Source organism: Dasypus novemcinctus, chromosome 9 (assembly GCF_030445035.2).
Source record: "Dasypus novemcinctus isolate mDasNov1 chromosome 9, mDasNov1.1.hap2, whole genome shotgun sequence".
In the NCBI taxonomy this organism is placed as follows: Eukaryota; Metazoa; Chordata; class Mammalia; order Cingulata; family Dasypodidae; genus Dasypus; species Dasypus novemcinctus.
Window position 1 is genome coordinate 39,790,740 of NC_080681.1, and position 20,648 is coordinate 39,811,387.

A 20,648-nucleotide genomic window follows, 5' to 3' on the forward strand; every position below is an offset into this window, starting at 1 on the left:
GGAGGAATAAAAACGATAACGAGGGCTGGAAAGGTAGTGGGGAGGGATTTAGCTGTTAATGGAAATTTCTCCCTCAAACCCTCTGGAAAAAAGTTACCTTTTTGAGGATGGATTTTTTTTTTTAACTCCCTGGCCCCTATATTTTAACTTTAAGGTGAAGTGTCTTTGTGTGTGTTGGGCAGAAGGAGGGGAGGGAGTGGAAAGTGAGTCCTTCTTCTTTAGCTGGCTGCAGCTCTGTTTATGAAATGCCATAACAAAAGTGAGCGCATGCCTGTGTGCTTCTCCCGTGCGAGGTTCCTGTGTGCCAGATGGGCATTCTGTGACTCTGTGAGCGTGGATTATTTCATTTCCTACATCTGGGACTCCAAATGGCTGCCCCGAATGCCACAGGAGAGAGACAGTGCTTTTCGACTGGGGAAACATACATTCACCAGGGATCCAGGTAGAGCAGAGGGGACAAGACCTGGGGTTCCCAGGTGAAATCTAGAAGTTCACATACACTAGGGCCTGGGGGCAGGTGGAGAAAGCTTCAGAACCCAGAACAAGATAGAAATAAACAATAACCAATAATGCATGTCAGCTGCAGTTAAGCAAAAAAGACAAAGGAACTACAAATGAAAAAAAACCCTAAGCAGTTTTCTGTCTGGCCTGAAAAGATGTGTTGGGAATAATGTTTTGTATTTCAGTTTTGAAATTCTATTGTGACCTTCTAGTCAGACACCTCTAGATATTACTCACAGCATAGATAAGTGAATTGAAATGGCCCGAGGAATGCTGGCACATGCCACAGCCTCTTGGCTTTTTTATCACTTTATTTCGATTAACAGGATGGGATGGGGGGTTGTTGGTGTGAAACAGTAGCAAAGATGTTCACTTTGTCCCAAGTACTGCACCAAGATTGAGTCTACAGTGAGGCAGCAAACTTAATGTCAGATAAGATCAATGAACAGAGCAACCATCCAAAAAGGAAGTTTCTCCTTCTGCCTTAGGGTTTATTATTGAAAAGCCTCACCATCGCCATCATTTCTCTCCATTCCACTCAAAAATAGTTATCCAAATCACTCAATTTGTCCTGCAGGGGGAAAACAAAACAAAACAAAACAAAAAAACTTTACAAGGATATGTGACTGAATATAAAAACAAACAAACCAACAAAATCTGACAGTTGACTTAACTGTTTTGCATAAGATATTTACAAATCACAGCAGATTAAGGGGGGGTATGCATTTTCACATCCTGCTTGGTTTAAAGCAGCAATTTTCTGCAAGGACAACAGAGAAAAAAACATGCTTTACTCTGCTTATATTAATTACATTTTTTCATTACCCATCATGTTTTCTGCAGGCTTGTGTATTATTACTGCAAAATGTAATGAAATAGAAAAGGGGAAAAAGAATGGACTTCTGGGAAATTTTCCAATTCTTGAAATGCAATGTTAATTGAGAGCTATTTTTAGGGCTGCACAGATAGCGCAGGACCCAGTGCCATCAGTGCAAATGGGTCCATTCCAGGTGCAGTTTCCCCCATGATGGTCCAGGGTCTCTGCCACCGGAGAGCTCGAAAACCTCTATCTTGCTCAATGCCAAGTCTACGAAGTTCACTGAAGGATTTCTACAGATGAGTTATCCACAAAGTTAATGAAAGAAGAGGAAGCGGAGATGAAGGTAGAGCCTTACGAAGCTCAGGCCACAGGTATGCTGGGTAGCAATTCCCAACGTTTTTCACAAGTGCTGTCCCCCATCAGAATGAAGGGACTATTCAGTATTTAGGAAAATGGGAGCACATAGTGAAATGGTTTCCCAGGTCCTTAAAATAGAAAATTATAGAAGTGCCTAGAGGGTAGTGGCAAACTTGACTCTTTGTCAGCAACTGTCTTCCCCTGCAGAATTACAGTGGATGTATCATCAGCTACATTCTCAAAGGAAGTTTTGTGAGAACCAGGAACTTGAGGGATTAGAGAAAAATCACTCATTTTATTACCAAACCAAATAGGCCACAGAACTAATTGCCCACTTGCTTAGTTCAGATAGGTGACCATGGAATCTGCTGACCTCTTCTGTATTACTTCTGTGCCCAAGAATCCCATCTGCTGGTATAGTGCTGGAACCAACCCTGGAAATGACAGTACAAACAAATAACAAATATGTTTGCGGGGACCAAGGAAGGTCTGGCAAGAGATTCAAGGAATTCAGTAACTGGGGGCTCATTTGAACACTACCCGGTCTATATATACCCTGAAGCATTTCAGGCTCTCTGAGAATCCTAAACACCCGTAAGCATTAAACTCTGGCAAATTCCTTCTTTAAAAAATATTTAAATAACCACTAAAAACCCTAAATTCCTATCAGTTTTATTGTTGATTCTGCTTTTACAAAGTAAACCCAAACGCCCTTAAAAGTTATCAGGCCTGTGCCTACTTCAGGCTATTAGACTTAGAAATCCATTTCACCCTGTTATGAAAGAGCAAAAAGGAAACCTTTTCTAGCCAATGGTCTTCTCTGAGCTTTGAGACAGGTAACCTGCTCACCTGTCCCGGCTGCTCCGGGGCCACCTGTCCAGGATCTTAGTGTCATGTGCTCTCTCTGAAGTCTACGTATTGCAACTATCTTAGTCCAAGGTTGTCATCAACTGTAAGTTAGCTGTCTGCCCTGAGACTATTGTTTTAGCCCTAACTGACACATTCTTTGGGGCAACGTGTGTAATAGAAAAATTGTAATACTCCAGGAATTTCTTCCAGTAGCACAGTTAGTTAAAAGAGAACTCGGTAAAATCAGTGGTACATGGAGTGAAAAGGCAAAACGGAAATGGTGCAGGAGAACCAAAAGTTCATAGCAGGGTAGAGAGAAACAGAAGAATTTCCATTCTCCATTGCCTGGGTTCGAATCAAGATTAACCTAGATGGTTCTTGCCTCTACCTAGGCTGAGTTCAGTAGCTTTTAAATCTGTCCTAACCAGCTGGTAAAAATTTCTGGCTTACATGTCCTGTTCATCACGATGATGACAACAGTCAATCTTCTAAATAGTCCCTGGTGTGCTCCTTCTTGTTCAACTGCTACCCCAGATTTTGTCTTTCTAGACTTCTGTGGTTATTTTAAGTGATGGAGAAGTTTGTTTGTAGGTCCTAAATACATAGAACACCACCCTGAAAAATGCAGCACACTCTGAGCCCTGGCTGAGAAGGCCTTTCTTCTGACCCCTCTCTCTTCTCACCAACATCTGCCTGAGGAGAACCTGTTCTCTTTGATTACAATCCACCCCACCACCATCACTAGGAGAGATTGAAATGTTTGAATAGCCAATGGAAGTAAAGTGGTTACACAAGGGTTGTTTAAGTGTGTGTGTGTGTCTGTGTCTGTGTCTATCTCTATCTCTGTCTCTATATCTCTATCGTCTCTATCTACTGGTAGATAGAGATGATTTTTTTTAAGTAGGTACCAGAAATTGAACCCAGAACCTTGTACATGGGAAGCAGGTGCTCAACCATGGAGCTATATCCACTCTCCAATGAGAGTTGGTTTCTTCATTTGTTTGTTTTTAGGAGGTAGTGGGGATCGAACCCGGGACCTCAACCAATTGAGCTACATCTGCTCCCCTCATCTATCTATCTATATCTATTTCTTTATATAAAGAGATTGATATCATGTACATATACATGATAAAATTAATACCATAATAAGGGTTTGTAATAAAAAACTATGATCTCTTTTCTCTTTCATCTCCATGTCCAGTGTCTCTCCCCACATGTAATAATTTTTAATAATTTATGTTTGTTTATCTGTTTGTTTTATAATGCCCTGATGTTTACCTTTTAAATTCTAATGGGGCTATATCTCTATTTCTATTTCAAACAATAAGTATTCACTCCCTGCTATGAAAGATACTTAGTGCCCTCATACTCTACCACACTCCCAATTTATCCATCTCCCTCTTCTCAATTGTCAATATTTCATATGTTGACTATTTTATTGGTTACATTTGTATTGTTAAATAACACACTCAAATGTCTATTTCTTGTTTCAGCAAATTTACATATGTTAAATAAAGATATTTTTGGCCCTGTCATACCCTCTTCCTCACCCCCATCCCACATCCCACTATCTGTCAACTCTGCTTATACATTTACATTATCCAAGTTGATAATATTTATATTCTTTTCTGTAATCATAATTAAGCCTTCTGTAGTTTTGTCTAGGGATTGAAGCTAACAATTAATTATCTACAAACTTATAGCAGAGATTATAGGATTAGAATTATATGAATATTTTTCACTGTAGACCAATCCTCTTTCTTTCCTGAGATATCCACATAGGTGTCTCCTTTTTTCTGCTCCCCCCTAAATAGCTTGCTCCCTAGCTGCTGCCCAGCTGTCATCCCAGAACACCCTTCCCTGACCTCATAGGTTAGAACTACTATTTCCTGGATCCCATGCCTTCCTCTTTCATGTGTTTTCCACTTTGCTGAAGTTCACTCTCAATTATCTTCTCAGAAAGATAAACCATAATTTCTTACATGTTTGATATGTTGTTTTTTTCCCACTCTCTACTTGACTGGTGGTTTGGCCCTGGGGATAGAATTCTTTGTTCAAAAGTACTTTCCCTCAGAAGTTTAAAGTCATTGTTCCACTGTCTTTTAGCTTTCAGTATAGTTAATAAGAAGTCAAAAACTAGTTTCATGCTCACTCTCCAGAGAGTAACCTGGTTTTTCCCTCTATAAAATCTTTTAGGAGTTTCTCTTTATCCTTGGTACTCTGAAGTTTCATATGGATATATCGACCTATGGACAAAAGCTGGTTTTAAGACATCTTAATAGAAACATGTGGGATCTTTACCTGTTTCTTTCTGTCTTCCCTATTAGGAGTTAGGAAGAAGAAGCTATGTTTTAATTTCTGAAACTCACATTGATATCCAAGAATTAATAAATTATAAATACATGTTAACATGATTTTCTCTCATCTGACAAATTGAATTTAGAGTGTTGAGTTCAAATATTTATAACCAAGTTAATAAACACATCCTCTTGGGGGCAACATCAAAGACACTAATTTTGTAGTTAAAAAAAAATAGCACTTAAAGGCTATGAAAGTGGAAATTACCCATCCCTCATTCATGAGATCGAAGAAAGAGGCTAGATCAGGAGAAAAGAGAATGCCTAAATTTTTGACATTTTCCTAGATTTAACAAAAACCCAAAATATTTGACTATATTTTAAGAGAACGATGAATATAGTCAAGATAGTTTAAAGAAGAAAGAGTTTAAGGAAGAGCTTCTTCAGATAGGTTTGCAAGAATATCATGTCATATGGCAAATGAGCCTGGGTTTTAAAACATACAGACTTAGAGGGAATTCTGGCTGTGCTATTTTCTTTTGTGAGTCTTGAGCAAATTATTTAAACTCAATAAATGTTAGTTTCTTTCTTTATCTACTCCTTACTTGATTGGTTCAACAATGAAGCTTGGGGAATTATAAATGTCCTATATCCAGTGTACTAAGACAAGGTACAGAGGATGCATTTCTTGATGTTAAATTGGAAGTTTTGACTGAGGCACCAATATTCAACTGATGTTGCATTCCAAAGGAAGTGTTAGACCATATGTAGAATTCCAAAAAGAGAAACATAGAAGAACCAGTTGTATAATCCTTGAAACCTGTCACTCACATGGAAGCTATAAAAGGGTCCAAAAAGTAGAGATTATGGAAGGATTTTGTAAGAAGGATTTTAGAAAAGAGGCTTTTGGACTCTCCAAATCCTATCTTTCAAAAACAGGGAGGTCAGTGGAGCTCTGGAGATCTTATTATGTACCTCCTGCAGGTAGAAAACAAGTAACCACTTCTTAAATTATATTTGAAGAAGCTAATATGGCCTAAGGAAGCTGCTTCTCACCAAGGTTTATGAATACTGAGGACTTGATGCAGAAGGCTGGGAGTTATTTTAAATAGAGAGAACTAAGAGGATGACTTCTTAAACTGAGAAGACCCTAGCAGTAGAGGCTGCAGGATGCAGAGCCTGGAGCAGCAGCTGATGAGGGATGAGGATTAGTCAGGTGAAAAGTGCACAGCTCATGTCATGTAACTTATATTGGGCTGGGGGTTGGGGGATGGGAAGGGACAGGGAACACAGCAGGGGGTCTCCAAAGACTCCCTTGGATAAGAACAAGAATTTGCTTCCAAGTCCACAGAGCAAAAAAACAACCTTCATGGGGAGCTGGTATAGCTCAGTGGTAGAGCTCCTGCTTCCCATGTACAAGGTCCCAGATTCAATTCCCAGTACCAAAAATAACAACAAATAAATCACTCACAGCAGCATCAGTCAAAGAACTTTCCTCTCTCCTCGACCTCTCCTCTCTGCCTGGGGTGTTTGACTCCATTAGTAAGCTGGAAGTAGGAGAAAGGTAATGGGAAAAAGACAGAAAGAGGACAAGGCTCGCCACCACCACCACCCACCCTCTCACTGCAACATCAAGCTCTTAGCAGGCCCCAACTTGAAAAATTTAATGTGAAATCAAGTTCAAAATTCGATTTTTTTAAAACATGGCCTTGGACTTCTTTAATCCTTGAATTGAGATATTGTGACTTAAAATGGCCACAAGTTTTCACTTTATTAAAGAGAGACCAGAAAAGTCATGGCTCTTGATCAGCTTTTTACCTAGGGCTTCGCAATTTCCCCCTCCCAACTGAACATGTTCAGAGACAGGAGTAACAAAAATAAAACTGCTGTTATGAATATACCCATGAGTCTACAGGTTCAGAGTACCAGTTACAAAAGTTTTCTAGCAAATGAATCATAAGAGAACACAGCTTCTGAGTGTCCCAAGATGGTATACTATTTCCCACCTTCCTAGATCCACCAAGATTGCTTGTGAAACAACAAAATCCTTTTCCTAAACCAAGAATCAAAAAGACCCACGAGAATGGTCTCATTAAAACACAACTAAATTGAGTTATATCACATTTATTTGCACAATTCTGTCTTTATGTGTGTTTTTCTATACTGCCCAATGTGAACTTGGTGATTCTGCATTCACAAGATATCTAACTTAGAGTTATTGTCTAATTAAAAATTATAGCTAATATTTATTGGGCACTTTCTTTGTGTCAGACACTGTTTTAAGCACTTTATATGTTTTAATTCTCAACTACCCTAGAAAGCATGTATTATTATTTCCATCCTCATTTTACAGATGATGAAACTGAAGGTCACAGAGCATAACTTGCCCACATATTCATAGCTAGAAAGTAGCAGAGCTAGGGATTCAACTCAGGTAGTCTGGCTCTAAAGCCTGAATTTTTAACCACTGCATCATCTCCTCTATAAAGGATTGGCAAGAACAGTTCCAGGGAAACAAGTCCTCTCCTTCAATTTTAGCAAATATGACCATTTTTGCCATTTCAACTAATCTTTTCAAGGCTTCAGAAGAGTTTTTTCTGATTTGGAGAGCCCCTACCAAAGAAATTAAAAAGCAAATTTCAGAGTTCATAGAATTACTTTTCAAAATTAAGATTGAGTAGGAATGGAGTAGAAGAAATAAGCAAGTATGGTATAATAATTGGTGACCAAAACTGGCCATTCATCAAGATGCGTCAGCAACACCCAACTTAAGTTTGATGAGTTCAATATTTTCAGGACTAGCAGAACTTCTTGTGGCCTATATAATTGTGCAGAACTTCATGGTTAAAGTGGACCTGGGGCTGAACCTCAGCTCTCAAGGCTAAATTTCTTCATTCCATAGTTCTTCCAGGTCACTGTCAAAACCACTGGTAATTTTACACTGCAGTGATCTGTGCCTTTTCCTGGCCTGAGGATAAATAGAAAACTTAACAGTTCTGAGAGCTGTTGACACCATGTACTCAGAAACACAATCAGAAAATGTTAAAGGAAACCCTTGAAGGATGTGAATGAAGGATGTGGACATTCACACATGGAAACTCCACACGTGATGCCAGTTTTGCTTCCCAGCCCTGTAACCGTAAAAATGAGCAGGTCAGAGAGGGTGCAAGGGTGCATGTCTGAGGCTTTAACAGAAAGCAGTAAGGGATGAGTACTCCTAGCAAGGCTTTGAATGACCATTCTCTAGTAACCAGAGAATTATAGGGTGCTCCAAGAGGGGTTACAGTGATACAAAGAATGCTTGTGGGAGGACTGAGAAAATCAAGACGACCTCCCCTCCACCCCCACAGTCATTTTCAGAGGCAGTTTGACAAATACTGCTTGGTGCATTAAAAAAAACATCATCTCTCCCCTTCAAGCACGTGGCTCAGGCAATCTAAGCTCACACACTCAAGGAAAAACCAGAGAAGGTGGAGAAGCTCTTCCTGAATCTGCAATTGGGCACTTGGTTTGACAACAAAACAGAACATTGGAACTGAGAACAGTTAGAGCGCCTTATGCCCTCTGTCAGTCAGAAGGATAAGGAAAGGAAAAGTTAAGGAAAGAGAAGAGGTGGCTGAAGGTAGAGAGACAGTGAGAAATTAATCCTTGTTTTGAAACACACATTATACAGATACATGAGGGCTCAGTTCTAAAGTGGCTCTCCAGCTTTTCATCACACTCAAAGAACCTAAGCAATACCACCCAGAGTCTTCACATCTTCTAGTACAATGTAAGGTGTTTTTAGTTTTCCTTCTCAGAAATACAAGAGACTCTCCACATTTCCCTTCATTTTTTCCAGGGAGAGAGGTGGGCAACTTCCTTCTCAATATAATTACTATTCACTCAGTATAAATGGAATTCATTCTTTCACTCACTCAGTTAATATATAAACAGAGTTCTAGATATAGGGGGTTCACAGATAATTAAGCCATTGTCCTTGTCCATGAAAAACTGAGGGACATGTAATGTGTCATAGGTGAAGGTAATAACAGAAGTATGTGCATGATATAGAGGAAAGTGTGATGAATCAGAGAAGATAGCAGTCAGGTCGTGGAGTATACCACATGCCCTGATAGTGACCTAGAAAGAAAAACAGGAAGGGCCTAAGGCCTTTCCCACATTAACAAGGATTTTAGGACTCTGTGCATCTCTACCTGAGCCCTCACTCTGCTGACTACATGGATTTTATAGACCTTCCTCCAAGCCCCTGGTGCTACATGAGTCTCAGGAACAAGAAAAGGGGCTGTTGACGTTGTTTTGCAGAGTTGAATAAATCAACAATGAGACTATGAGCAATGGCCTTAGACAAGTTTTCATGTTCAGCTCAAGTGCAAGGGAACACATTGCTCAAGTGGAAAACAATACATCTGCCGAGGAGCCCATCCTGGAGGTAGAGATGCTATTAGGGGAACACAGCTGGGTTTGGCAATGGGCACGCAGGCAGAGCTGTGGAAAGGATTTTCCTGCAGCAGCTGAAAAGGAATGATTAAGAGGCAGCATGAGTCGCATGGATTCTGTCCTAGCATTATGCTTTCTGAAGATAATAATGATGAAGGAAATGACGAATGAGCTATGATATTCCTCCAAAATCCCTCCGTCCTCTCTTGCCTTTTTACCTTCTCCTATTCTCTTTACCGTTTCCAAACCCATTTCTCTAACTCTTTGATGATTCAAATTCCTTTCCCTATAAGGACAAGCTGGAAATGTCCTCCCTGTCTGCTCCCGGGACACCTGAAGCCCGTCTCCCTTGCTAATGACAAGGCAGACCTCAGCTGACACAAGCCATTTCAGCGTGGAGTACTTGATGGTTCTGTGTTTTGTTCTGATGATTGTTAGCGCTTTTGGTTCATTGGTGTTGGAAATAAATCACATCTAACCTCTTTTGTACTAAAATTAACTGTCTCCTTGGGCTGATTATCTTGCCCTTGGTCTCCACGGAGTTGCACCCACAGGATCTCCAACGTGCCTGGCAGCCCGAGCAGTTTGCTGAAGTTACATGTGGAGAGAGCAAGGCTAGCTTTGCCATGCATGGTCAAGAGGAGTTGGCTACTCCTAGAAACAACAGAAGTGCTTTAGCAAAGTTCAGAAACGAGAGTAGGAAATTGAAAGCTTTTTGTGTGTATGTGCAGCAAAAGCTATGGTGGAATAGAAAATGAGCAATTTTAATATATCAATCTTTCTGTTTACCAAATGGGTTTGATTTCCTCAAGAATATATTCCAATTCCCCTCTGAAACTTGTCAGTAATATTTTCCCCCTGTAGAACTGTTTCCTTTGAAGAAGGAAGAGCACAACTCAAGAATACAATAGAGGAGCAGGCGTAGCTCAGTGGTTGAGCACTGAGGTCCTGGGTTCAATCCCCAGTACCTCCTTAAACACACACACACACACAAAATAGGAAAAATAAATAAATAAATATATCTTGCACTTTCAGGTTTTGTAAGCAGATACAAGACTTTATCAGAGGGCAGCAGACGTGGCCCAGTGTTTAGGGCGTCAGTCTACCACATGGGAGGTCTGCGGATCAAACCCCTGGCCTCCTTGACCCATGTGGAGCTGGCCCATGTGCAGTACTGATGCGCGCAAAGAGTGCCCATGCACGCAAAGAGTGCCCTGCCACGCAGGGGTGTCCCCCGCGTAGGGGAGCCCCACGCGCAAGGAGTGCGCCCCATAAGGAGAGCCACCCAGCACGAAAGAAAGTACAGCTTACCCAGGAACAGTGCCACACACATGCAGAGCGGACACAACAAGATGACACAACAAAAAGAAAAACACAGATTCCTGTGCCACTGACAACAACAGAAGCGGACAAAGAAGAGGTCGCAGCAAATAGACACAGAGAACAGACAATGGGGTGGGAAGGAAATAAATAATTAATTAATATTTTTGAAAAAGACTTTATCAGAATTTAGGGCATAAGCAAAGAATCTTTTGTCAAAGGGTAGTGAGGGTGGTCCTCAAAGAAAGAAAATTATAGTATATAGTCTCAATGGGAGAGGAAGTAGCATATACCAAAAAAAGATGGGGCAGGAGTGGTGTCAAGTGACAGGCAGCTGGTCCATCCCTCATTTCAGGTGCTAACTCTATTGAAACTAAACCAGTGTGTACCGTTTACCTCCTAATGGCATCCTCCCCCTGGTCCGGAGGCAAGGACGACCATATACTGTCCTGAAATGATCCCCTCCCCACTTCCTACACCATTTGGATGCTCTTCCAGACTCCCTCTCCCTCGCTTATTCTCTGAATCTCTCTGTAACCCCCTTCTTCTAAATGTGGACCCTCACATTGAATTCAGTATAATCAAAATCCCAGAACCATTAAAAAGCAAAAACTTGTTTCCCTTCCTGACTTCCTGATTCCCATTAACAGCAGCACCATATATGCTTACGGCCTGAGCAGCAGCCTTCACTCTTAACTCACCGTGCGTTCCGATTCAGCACCATCTTCATCATGACCTTCTCCCCCAGAAAAAGCCACCAAAGCTTCCTCTGCTGTTCTTACAGGATAATATCCCAATTGCTTTTTATGGTTTCACTGTTTAGCCTAACATGTCTGCAAGCTAGCCTCAACTGCCCTCCAGGTAGCCTCAGCTCCATCCATGTCTGTTTCCCAAAAGCATCTAACTCATTTCTCCCTCCAAGTCTTTGCTCATGCTCTGCCCTCAACCTTGATGTCTCATCTGTCTCGCCATGTATTTAAACTTCCCTCACTTACTATGGTTTAACTCAAGACTATCTCATCTATGGAGCCACCTAAGTTCATGGTCATGTCAGCCTCCTTTGAGCCTCCATGGCATTCAGAGTCTGCCCTACTCACTCGGCAGCTATCATTTACTCTCTCGGACTACCTTTCATCTGGCAGGCATTTTTGAGCACATACCATCTCCCCATTAAAGGGTCTGTGATATTAAAGGCTCATGTGATCATATGAGGAAGAGGAAAAGCAAGAAGTTTGGAGGAAAAAAAAAAATGGGCGAAAGCTGGATGAGCAAAGAGGTCCAAGAGAAGGAATTTTTTTTAAAGAAAAGGGAGATGTAACCATGTCCTGTATCATAGGAAGGAAGACCAGTTATTAGATTGTTATCTCTCAGCTCTAAGACCATCCTTTTATTCTCTGCTTTGGGATGCTGAGCTGGAATTCTGCAAAGAGTTCTGCTTTGCCAGCTGGCTCCCTGCAAGGCTCTGTTGATAGAGAAGTCAGAGGAAACCTGAAAGTTTAGAGGAGGAAGAAGGGACTTGCTTCATCTTGTCTGCTACCTGCTTGCTTCCCATGTGCATCCTGTTGGCTTCCTTGTGATTCCTATGAGCATCACCCAGCAATGCAGCTTCACCCTGTTGCTGGCAGTTCTTTTCCATAGCAGCAGTTAAATCCAACTTGCTGAACCACCCTCATTGCACGTGTCCTCCCATCCTGAGACACTATTACATTCCTATACACCACGACGTCCCTGTCAGCACCTTCTCCACATATTCTAGGTTTCAACTTCTTTCAGACTGAAAGACATCAATGTCAGCCATTCTCCTCAGAATGTCACCTTCTCCTCAGAAATCTGATTTCCACCTCCATAGACATCTCTCTTTAAGCTTCTGAGTTTTAATCACTACAATCTGTTCTCTTTGTTTCCTCGGCCCAAAGGGTAGTAGATGTTTCTTACTTTCATGGTACCTTTTTACCCTTTCAGTTACTTCGGTAACACTTTTTCCTATAATACTTTGTGCAATAACTGGTGTGATTTCTATTAATTAACTGAACCTGACTGATACAGAAGGAAGAAATTTAGCGGGTGTATATTAAAATTATGCAAAGCAGTAGCACTAAAAGTCAATGGATAAATCAAATATTCAAATATTCCCAAAAATGTCAGGAAAGGAGGAGAAGAATAAAATCCAGAGGGGACAAACCAACCATATAAATAGTCACATAAAATGTTAATAGAGGGAACAGATGTAGCTCAAGCAGTTGAGTGCCTGCTTCCCATATATGAGAACCTGGGTTCAACCCCCAGTACCTCCTAAAAACAAATAAACAAATAAAACAAATGAATGAACAAAAAAACAACTCTTATTGGGGAATGGATGTAGCTCGGTTGAGCATATGCTTCCCATGTACGAGGTCCTGGGTTCAATCCCAGGTACCTCCTAAAAATAATAATAATAAAAAGTTAATAAAACAAACTCTCCAATAAAAAGGCAGAAACTATCATATTTAATTTTTAAAAAGCAAAATCCTACTATATGCTGTCTATAAGAGACATACTTTAAATATGATGACACAGTTTGAAAGTGAAAGGATGAAAAAAGATATTTATAAAATAAACACTAAGCATAGAAAGGCAGGAATGGCTATCTTGATATCAGATAATAACAAACTTCAAGGCAAAGAGTATTACTGAAGATAAACATGAACATTTTATAATAATTTAAGTATAAATTCACCAGGAAGATACAACAATCATAAATCTGTTTGTATCTAATAACAGAGCATTCTCGCAGGAAAAAAAGTCCATATTAGAGCAAGAGAGGAAAGTTTCTTGGAGAAGTGCTCTAGAAAAATTAGAGCTGCTGTATATGAACAAATGGACAAAAAAATTTATTGGATTATAATAGAGACATTAGAACATTTGGAAAAATTAATCATAAGTATATAGAAAAGAGGCATAAGAAAAAATGAGGCAATTGTCAGCTTCAGTAGAAATAAAGGTCAGTACAAGGAAGAAGGCATGGTTGAAGCACTATTTGGCTCATCATTGAATAATATTTTTTGTGCATAATAAAGAAACCAAAAATTTGTTTAAAAAGTGAACAGATATGGGGAAGGGAAAAGAAAATGTATGGAAGAATTAAAACTTTATCTACCATGGCAAAACTAAAATAAGATATTCCTAAAATTCACCTGTTAAGAAATAATTATTTTATTTAGATTAAATGAGTTAATAGTGCTTAGAACAATGACTCATACTTGGTAAGCAGTGCCAGCTATTATTAGAAATATGAAGTTAAATATCTGGGGAAAGAGCTAGAAGAATTGAGAGTGGTTGTCTCTAGGGCATAGGATTCAGGATGAGGAAGAAAACTATTCTGATTCATTATAATATTTTTAGTACTATATGACTTTTAAAATAATATACATGTATTGCTTTTATACAAATAAAAAAATTAAATTAAAAATAAAACAGTTATATTATAGAATAAAATGCAAATGTAAAAATGTTAAGGCATTGTAAATAAGGAAGTAAAAATTAATTTATAAGTATTGAGAATGTAAGCTTTATGGAACAAAGTCTGCATTGTAAAAAAGACATATTAAGCTTTTTCAGACACTGGTAAAGGAGTTAAAAAAAACAATGTTTTAGAAATCATATTCATGCTCAAAAACAAGAAGACATATTCCATAAACAAAAAATTTCAGGGATGTTCCCTTAAAGATAGATATTTTTTAAAAGGAGGGAGAAATAGATGAGAAACCAGGGTGGTAAGTGAAACCAGGTGCTAAAGTTGGATATCCAGTGTATGACAGGGGCACAACCCTCCCATGTGATGCACGGGTGATTGCCAAATATCTCCCTCCATCGACCCAACATTCCAGCCACAAAGAAATCACCTGCCCATAACCAAGGGTTAGCACTGAGTTCCCATGAGTCGAGGATTCCAGTCCACACTGCCCTCATGGGAGGGTCCTGCCTCATTTCTGCCGAGCAGACCCAACGAAGCCACAATTGTAAGCCTTGGTTAGAAACAAGTTGTAGGGCTGGGGTAGAAGTAACCATGGACACCTAAACCCAAGAAAATGAAAAGATGAGCTTAGGAGCAAAATTAAAGAGGGATTTTTTTTAAAATCCATACCCTAGAAAAACAGTTACTAGGCCAAATAACCAAAGAAGTGAAACCCAGGAAAATAGAGATAATTGAGCAATATAAAAAGGATATTGAAATGAGTAATTTTTTAAATACTCAAAGAGAAAAAATAAGGAATAACTTCCATGGAAGATGACCAGGAAGTAAGAAAACAGAAAACATCTGGAAAATTAAAGATATTTGTTGAAATAAAGAATTGGATAGCTTAAAAAGACTGGGCCAAGCTGAACTTGTAGACAGAACTGAAGTGATCACCAAGAAAAATAAAAAGCTATTCAGAAAAATAAAAGGATGAAAGAGTGGGAAAAAAAAAAAAAAGGAAAAGCTAAGAGACACGAGAAACTGTTTTAAAAGTTCCAACACATATCTAGTAGTAGTTTCATAAAAGTAGACTCAAAAGAGACTATGTGCAGGGTTAATATAGAGAAATAGTAACTGTGAATTTTTCAGAACTGAACAGAGTCATGAGTTCTGAGACTGAGAAAGCATATCAAGTGCCAGGAAGGAGAAAAGTTTTACAATCCACACTTGGAAAGATCATAGTGAAAGAGAGACAACCTATAAAGGTAACGGCAATCTTCTGACAGCAGACTGCTCATTAGCAACCATGGGTATAAGAAGTCTACGAAATAATTTTCAAAGCACCAAGGGACAATAACCTTGGGTCTGGAATTCTACACAAATGACCATGCAACAGATTTTATTCAAAAAGTTACTAATACAGACTCTTGCTCTAATTTTTTTTAATCTACTAAAATATGTATTCAGTAAGAAAAAAAAAACGTGACTGAAGAAGCAAATATATGGGGGAATGGGGATTTGTAAAACATATTGGTAAATATAAATTTTGATTATAAATAATAATTCAAATAATTCCTGGATTTAGAAACAAGGTGGAACTCTAATATTAGATAATTCTAATATAGAATTAATGAAGCACATTTAGATGAAATTCAAAGCTTCTAGGAAAAGAATAACAGGGACACCAATTAACTTTGTTTTGGTGGAAAAATATAAATGAGAATATCTATGTTAAAAGTCTAAGAAAAGAACACAGGCTTCCAGATGACCAAGATGGAGGTGGAACATGCTCCAGGGTGCTGCTCTCCCACAAAATCTTTTAAAAACCAGCAAAGCTGGCAAAGGCATCTTCCACAAAACTCCAGAAACAATTATAAGGTTGCAGTAACTGGCCAAGTACAAAATCAAGAAAATACAGCTTTAAACATAGTAAGAGATGCTCTCAGCACCATTACTGGCCTCTCCCTTACCCCTCCTTGGTACAGTGTAGAGCCAACCAGCACTCCCATTGTGGGTCACTGGCCCTGTTCCATACAGAGCAGAGTAACCCCTATGCTTCTATATGTCAGTGCCAATTGATCAGGTGGCAGCCTGAAAGACTAAACCAGGAAATTCATCTCTGGTTCACCTTCTCAGAACTTGCTCTGCAGGCAGAAGCAGAATGGATTCAGCTAAAGCAGTATAAGAACAATTCAGTCAAAGAAGTCTGGGGTAAGGGATTACCTGTTTTTTAAAATACAACAGAGTAGCCCTGAGGGTGGGGAGGGAAGTTTATTTCATAAGGAGGAGAGGATACATTGGAATTCCTATAAACAGGGAATTCCTAATGCCATAGCTACCACAATCCAAAAACAAGATATAGGCTCAGAAAAGACATAGGAATTCAAGCACTTCACTTTTATCTTGGGCTGATCTTCTTAATAGGGAGGCTAAAATCTGAAGGAGAGCACCATTCAACTCAGAGACAATTTTCAAACACTGTGAAAGGTGTTTTTTGTTTTGTTTTGTTTTGTTTTGTCTTTGTTTTTGTTAGCTCCTGATACTCAAGAAAATTTCTATCATATTAAATGCTGGGTACAAAGTAAAGGAACAGAGCTGAAGGACTAAATCTCAGAGTTGACATTTTAAAATATTAAAATGTACATTGTGCAACAAAAGATTACAAAACAAACAAAGAAACAGGAAATGATGGCTCATACAAAGGACCTAGACAAAAATACAGAAATCATCAATGAAGAAGACCAGACTTTCGACATACCAGACAACATCTTTAAAAAAATATGACCCTTAATATGCTCAAGGAGATATAGGAAAACACAGAAAAAGAACTAAAGGATCTCAGAGAAAAGATGAATGAACAAGATAAGGATCTCAAAAAAGAGACAGAAATTTTAAAACAAGGAACGCAACAGAAATACTGGAAATGAAGACATGATAACTGAAATGAAAAGCTCTCTAGAGGGTTTCAGCTTCAGATTGGAACTGGCAGAAGAAAGAATCAGTGAACTCAAAAGCAAGAAAACTAAAATGATTCAGGCCAAGAAGCAGAAAGAAAAAAGAATGAAAAAAAAAAAGGTGAACACAACCTAAGAGACCTGTGGGACATTAGCCAATGTACCAATATATTCATATGGGAGTCCCAGAAGGAGAAGAAAGAAAGGAACAGAAGGAATATTCAAAGAAATAATAGCAGGAAATCTCCCAAATTTAACAAAAGATATGATTATACACAATTCGAGAAGCCTAACAAACCAGAAGCAGTTTAAACTTGCAGAGAACAATGTCCAGGCATACAATAGTCAAACAGGCAAATGCCAAGAACAAGGAAAGAATTCTGAGGAAAATAACAAGTGTTGGAGAGGATGTGGAAAAATAGGAACACTTGTTCATTGTTGGTGGGAACATAAAATGGTATAGCTTCTGTGGAAAACAGTTTAGTGGTCCCTCTGAAAGTGAACTATAGAATTACTGTATGACCCAGCAATCCCTGATCTAGGTATACACCTGTAATTGAAAGAATTGAAAGCAGGGCCTCCAACATATTTGCATACCGATTTCATAGCGATATTATTCACAATTGCTAAAATACAGAAACAATCCACCTATCAACAGATGAATGGATAAACAAAATGTAGTATATACATACAATGCAATATTATTCAGCAGTAAAAAGGAATGAAGTTCTGATACATGCAACAACATGGATGAACCTTGAAGAAATGTTGAGCATAATAAGCCAAATACAAAAGGATAAATAGTGTATAATCTCACTGATATGAAATAATTAGAATAAGCAAATTCATAAAGTCAGAAACTAGAATATAAGTTACTAGGGGCTGGGGTGGGATAGGGAATGGGAAGTTAATGCTTAAATTGTAAAGATTTTCTGTTTGGGGTGACAGAAAATTTTGGATAATAGATAGTGGTGATGGAAGCAAACATTGTGAATTTAATTAACAGCACCAAATTATATATTTGCATGTACTTAAAAGGGAAAATTTTAGGTTGTATGTATGTCAGCAGAATGAAAGTTAAAAAAGACAAAACAGAACTGTACAACACAAACAATGAACCCAAATATAAACCATGAATTACAGTTAATAGTAGTTATAACAATGTTCTTTGGCCAGTTGTAAAAAATGTACCACATTAATGCAAGGTGTAAATAATTAAGTAATATATTGGGAACTCTCTATTTTATGCATGATTTTTCTGTAAACCCATAACTTAATAAAAATAAATTATTTTTAAAAAATTTGTAGTCAGAAACTAGAATTCAGGTTACCAGAGGCTGAGGGGTGGAAGGGGATGGGAAGGGTGATAGGGAAATGGAAGTTAATACTTAACTGGTAGAGAGTTTCTGGTGGATGTAATGGAAAAGTTTAGGTAATGAATGGTGGTGATGATGATAGCACAACAAAGTGAATGTAATTAACACCACTGAATTGTATATTTTAATGTGGCCAAAGGGGGGAATTTTAAGTCACATATATATTACTAGAATAAGTTTTCAAAACCATAGGGCTGTACAACAGAAACAGTGAACTCTAATGTAAACTGTGGACTATAGTTTATAGTATAATTACAATAATATTGTTCCATCAATTGTAACAAAGTTATTACACTAATTTAAAGTGTTAATAATAGGGTAAACCGGGTGTGTAAGGGGTTGTATGTAAGAACTCTCTATTTAATGCATACTATTTTTGTAAACCCACAATTTCTTTAATAAAAAAAACATAAATCTGAGAAAAGTCATTATAAGAATAGACATACTAAGTATAATTTCTTAACCAATAGAAGAAAAAGGAATAAAAAAGAATCAATCAAGCCTGCACACAGCAAAAGGAGGAAAACAGAAAAGAAGAAAAAGCATAGTTAATAGAAAGCACAAAATAAGGTAGCAGAAATGCCTTGATACATATAGATAAGCTCTATAATTGTATTAAAAAGAATAGGGCAACTGCAAGCAGAAGAATTGCATCCATCATCCATGTGGAATCTAAGCCCCCTCTCTATATGAGGTGGAGTGGACATAACCATCCCAGGGTCCACAGGATGGAGGAATAGAGTATGGATCAGAGTGGACTTACTGATATTCTCTTCTGGAACGATTGTGATTAGTAATGGAAGGAAATGTAGCATTAATGTGAAGAAAGTGGCCATGATAGCTGCTGAGGGTGGGGAGAGGGAAGAAGAAATATGATGTGGGGGCATTTTCAGGACTTGGAACTGTCCTGGGTGGTACTGGAGGGACAGTTGTAGGTTCTGCCATGGCCCACTGGGTGGACTGGGTGAGAATGTAAACTACAACGTAAACCACTATCCATGTGGTGCAGCAGTGCTCCAAAATGTATTCACCAAATGCAATGAATGTGCCATGATGATGAAAGAGGTTGGTGATGTGGGAGGAGTGGGGTAAGGGGGGTGGGGGCTATATGGGGACCTTATTTTTTTTAATGTAACATTTTAAAAAATTAAAAAATTAAAAAAAAAACTTAAAAAAAAGAGTAGAGTTCTTCTTTGAATCAAGGTAGAAGAGTTTGTATTTGAAAATAATCAGAGAATAACTGATGGAATTCTGGTTCGAGAACCTCTTTTGTAACTGAAGTTTAATAAACAGAGTGAGGGGAGCAGGAATAAAGTTGAGTCTTAAGGGCTGGGGTGATCCAGCTCTTTGATCAAAAGTAATAGAAATCTACTGAAAGTAGGTCAAATAATAGTCAATCTATTTAAATGATACAGAAACAAATTTTCATGAGAAACTCTGATTGCTCATGGTCAGTCAACAGATTGGCTTTGAGTATGAGGTATCCATCTTTTGTCCAAACATCTGGGTAAGGTAAGGATTTGCATGTGAGATGGGTTACGTGGTGAAGACTATTGCTACCTAGAGGGCATCTCCTACAGTGCGCTGGACATGTCCACCAAACCTGTCTTCTATAAACAGTAATAGCCTGAAAACAGTGTGGCCATAAGAAATGTTTAAGGAAGTTTAATAGATTTGAGGAAAGGGGCAATTCTGAGAACTCAGCTTAAAAGTGGATACCATATTCAATAAGTGGAATTAATAGTCAACATTAGTCAATTTTCTTCAGCCAGTGTAGTGAAAAGGTGAAGCTGAAGACTGGGAGTGGGAGCAGTGTGACAAGATTGGTGGTAGAAATCACCATGGGATTCTTACTAGGAAGGGTGGGAAATAAAGCCAAGAAAGCTTGAGGACTGAGAGAGTAGGAGGCACCATGTAATGGATAGCTCAATGAGGTCGAAGAGCATGCATGATGCGAGGGAAAGAAATGGCAAGAGTGAGGGGTTAGAGATAGTGACAAAGAACACAAATGTCATCCTCCCCTCCACAATCTCCCTCCCCAAAGTTCCATTCCACTCTAGGAACCTCTGTCATGGCCCTTACCATGCCTTTGTGAAGTTCCCAACGGTGTCTTCATCGCCTAGTGGGGTATCTCAGTTTGCCAAAGAGCTGCTGATGCAAAGTACCAGAAATGGGTTGACTTTTATAATGCATATTTTATTTAGGGTTAAAGCTTACAGTTCCAAGGCCATGAAATGTCCAAATCAAGGCACCATCTTGATTTGGACTTTCTCACCAATGTCAGCTACTGGTGATCCT

General features: G+C 38.8%; 1 protein-coding gene across 4 annotated transcripts in view; it reads right to left on the minus strand.

Moving 5' to 3' along the window:
• Window positions 1-794: 794 nt before the first annotated feature.
• LMO4 (LIM domain only 4) overlaps window positions 795-20,648 on the minus strand; it is a 62,056-nt gene continuing 42,202 nt past the window's right edge. The window contains exons 5-7 of one of the 4 annotated variants that reach the window (XR_009187157.2): window positions 6,296-6,371; window positions 2,052-2,112; window positions 795-1,072 (exon numbers count right to left, since the gene is read on the minus strand). Coding sequence is in view for 3 of the 4 variants with exons in the window: in XM_058303220.2 (XP_058159203.1) it covers window positions 6,303-6,371 (69 nt within the window). In the remaining variant the exon portion in view is untranslated. Of the gene's footprint in view, window positions 2,113-6,295; window positions 6,372-20,648 lie in introns of those variants that run through there. The other 3 variants (XM_058303220.2, XM_004480918.5, XM_071217306.1) reach the window with 3 other exon arrangements.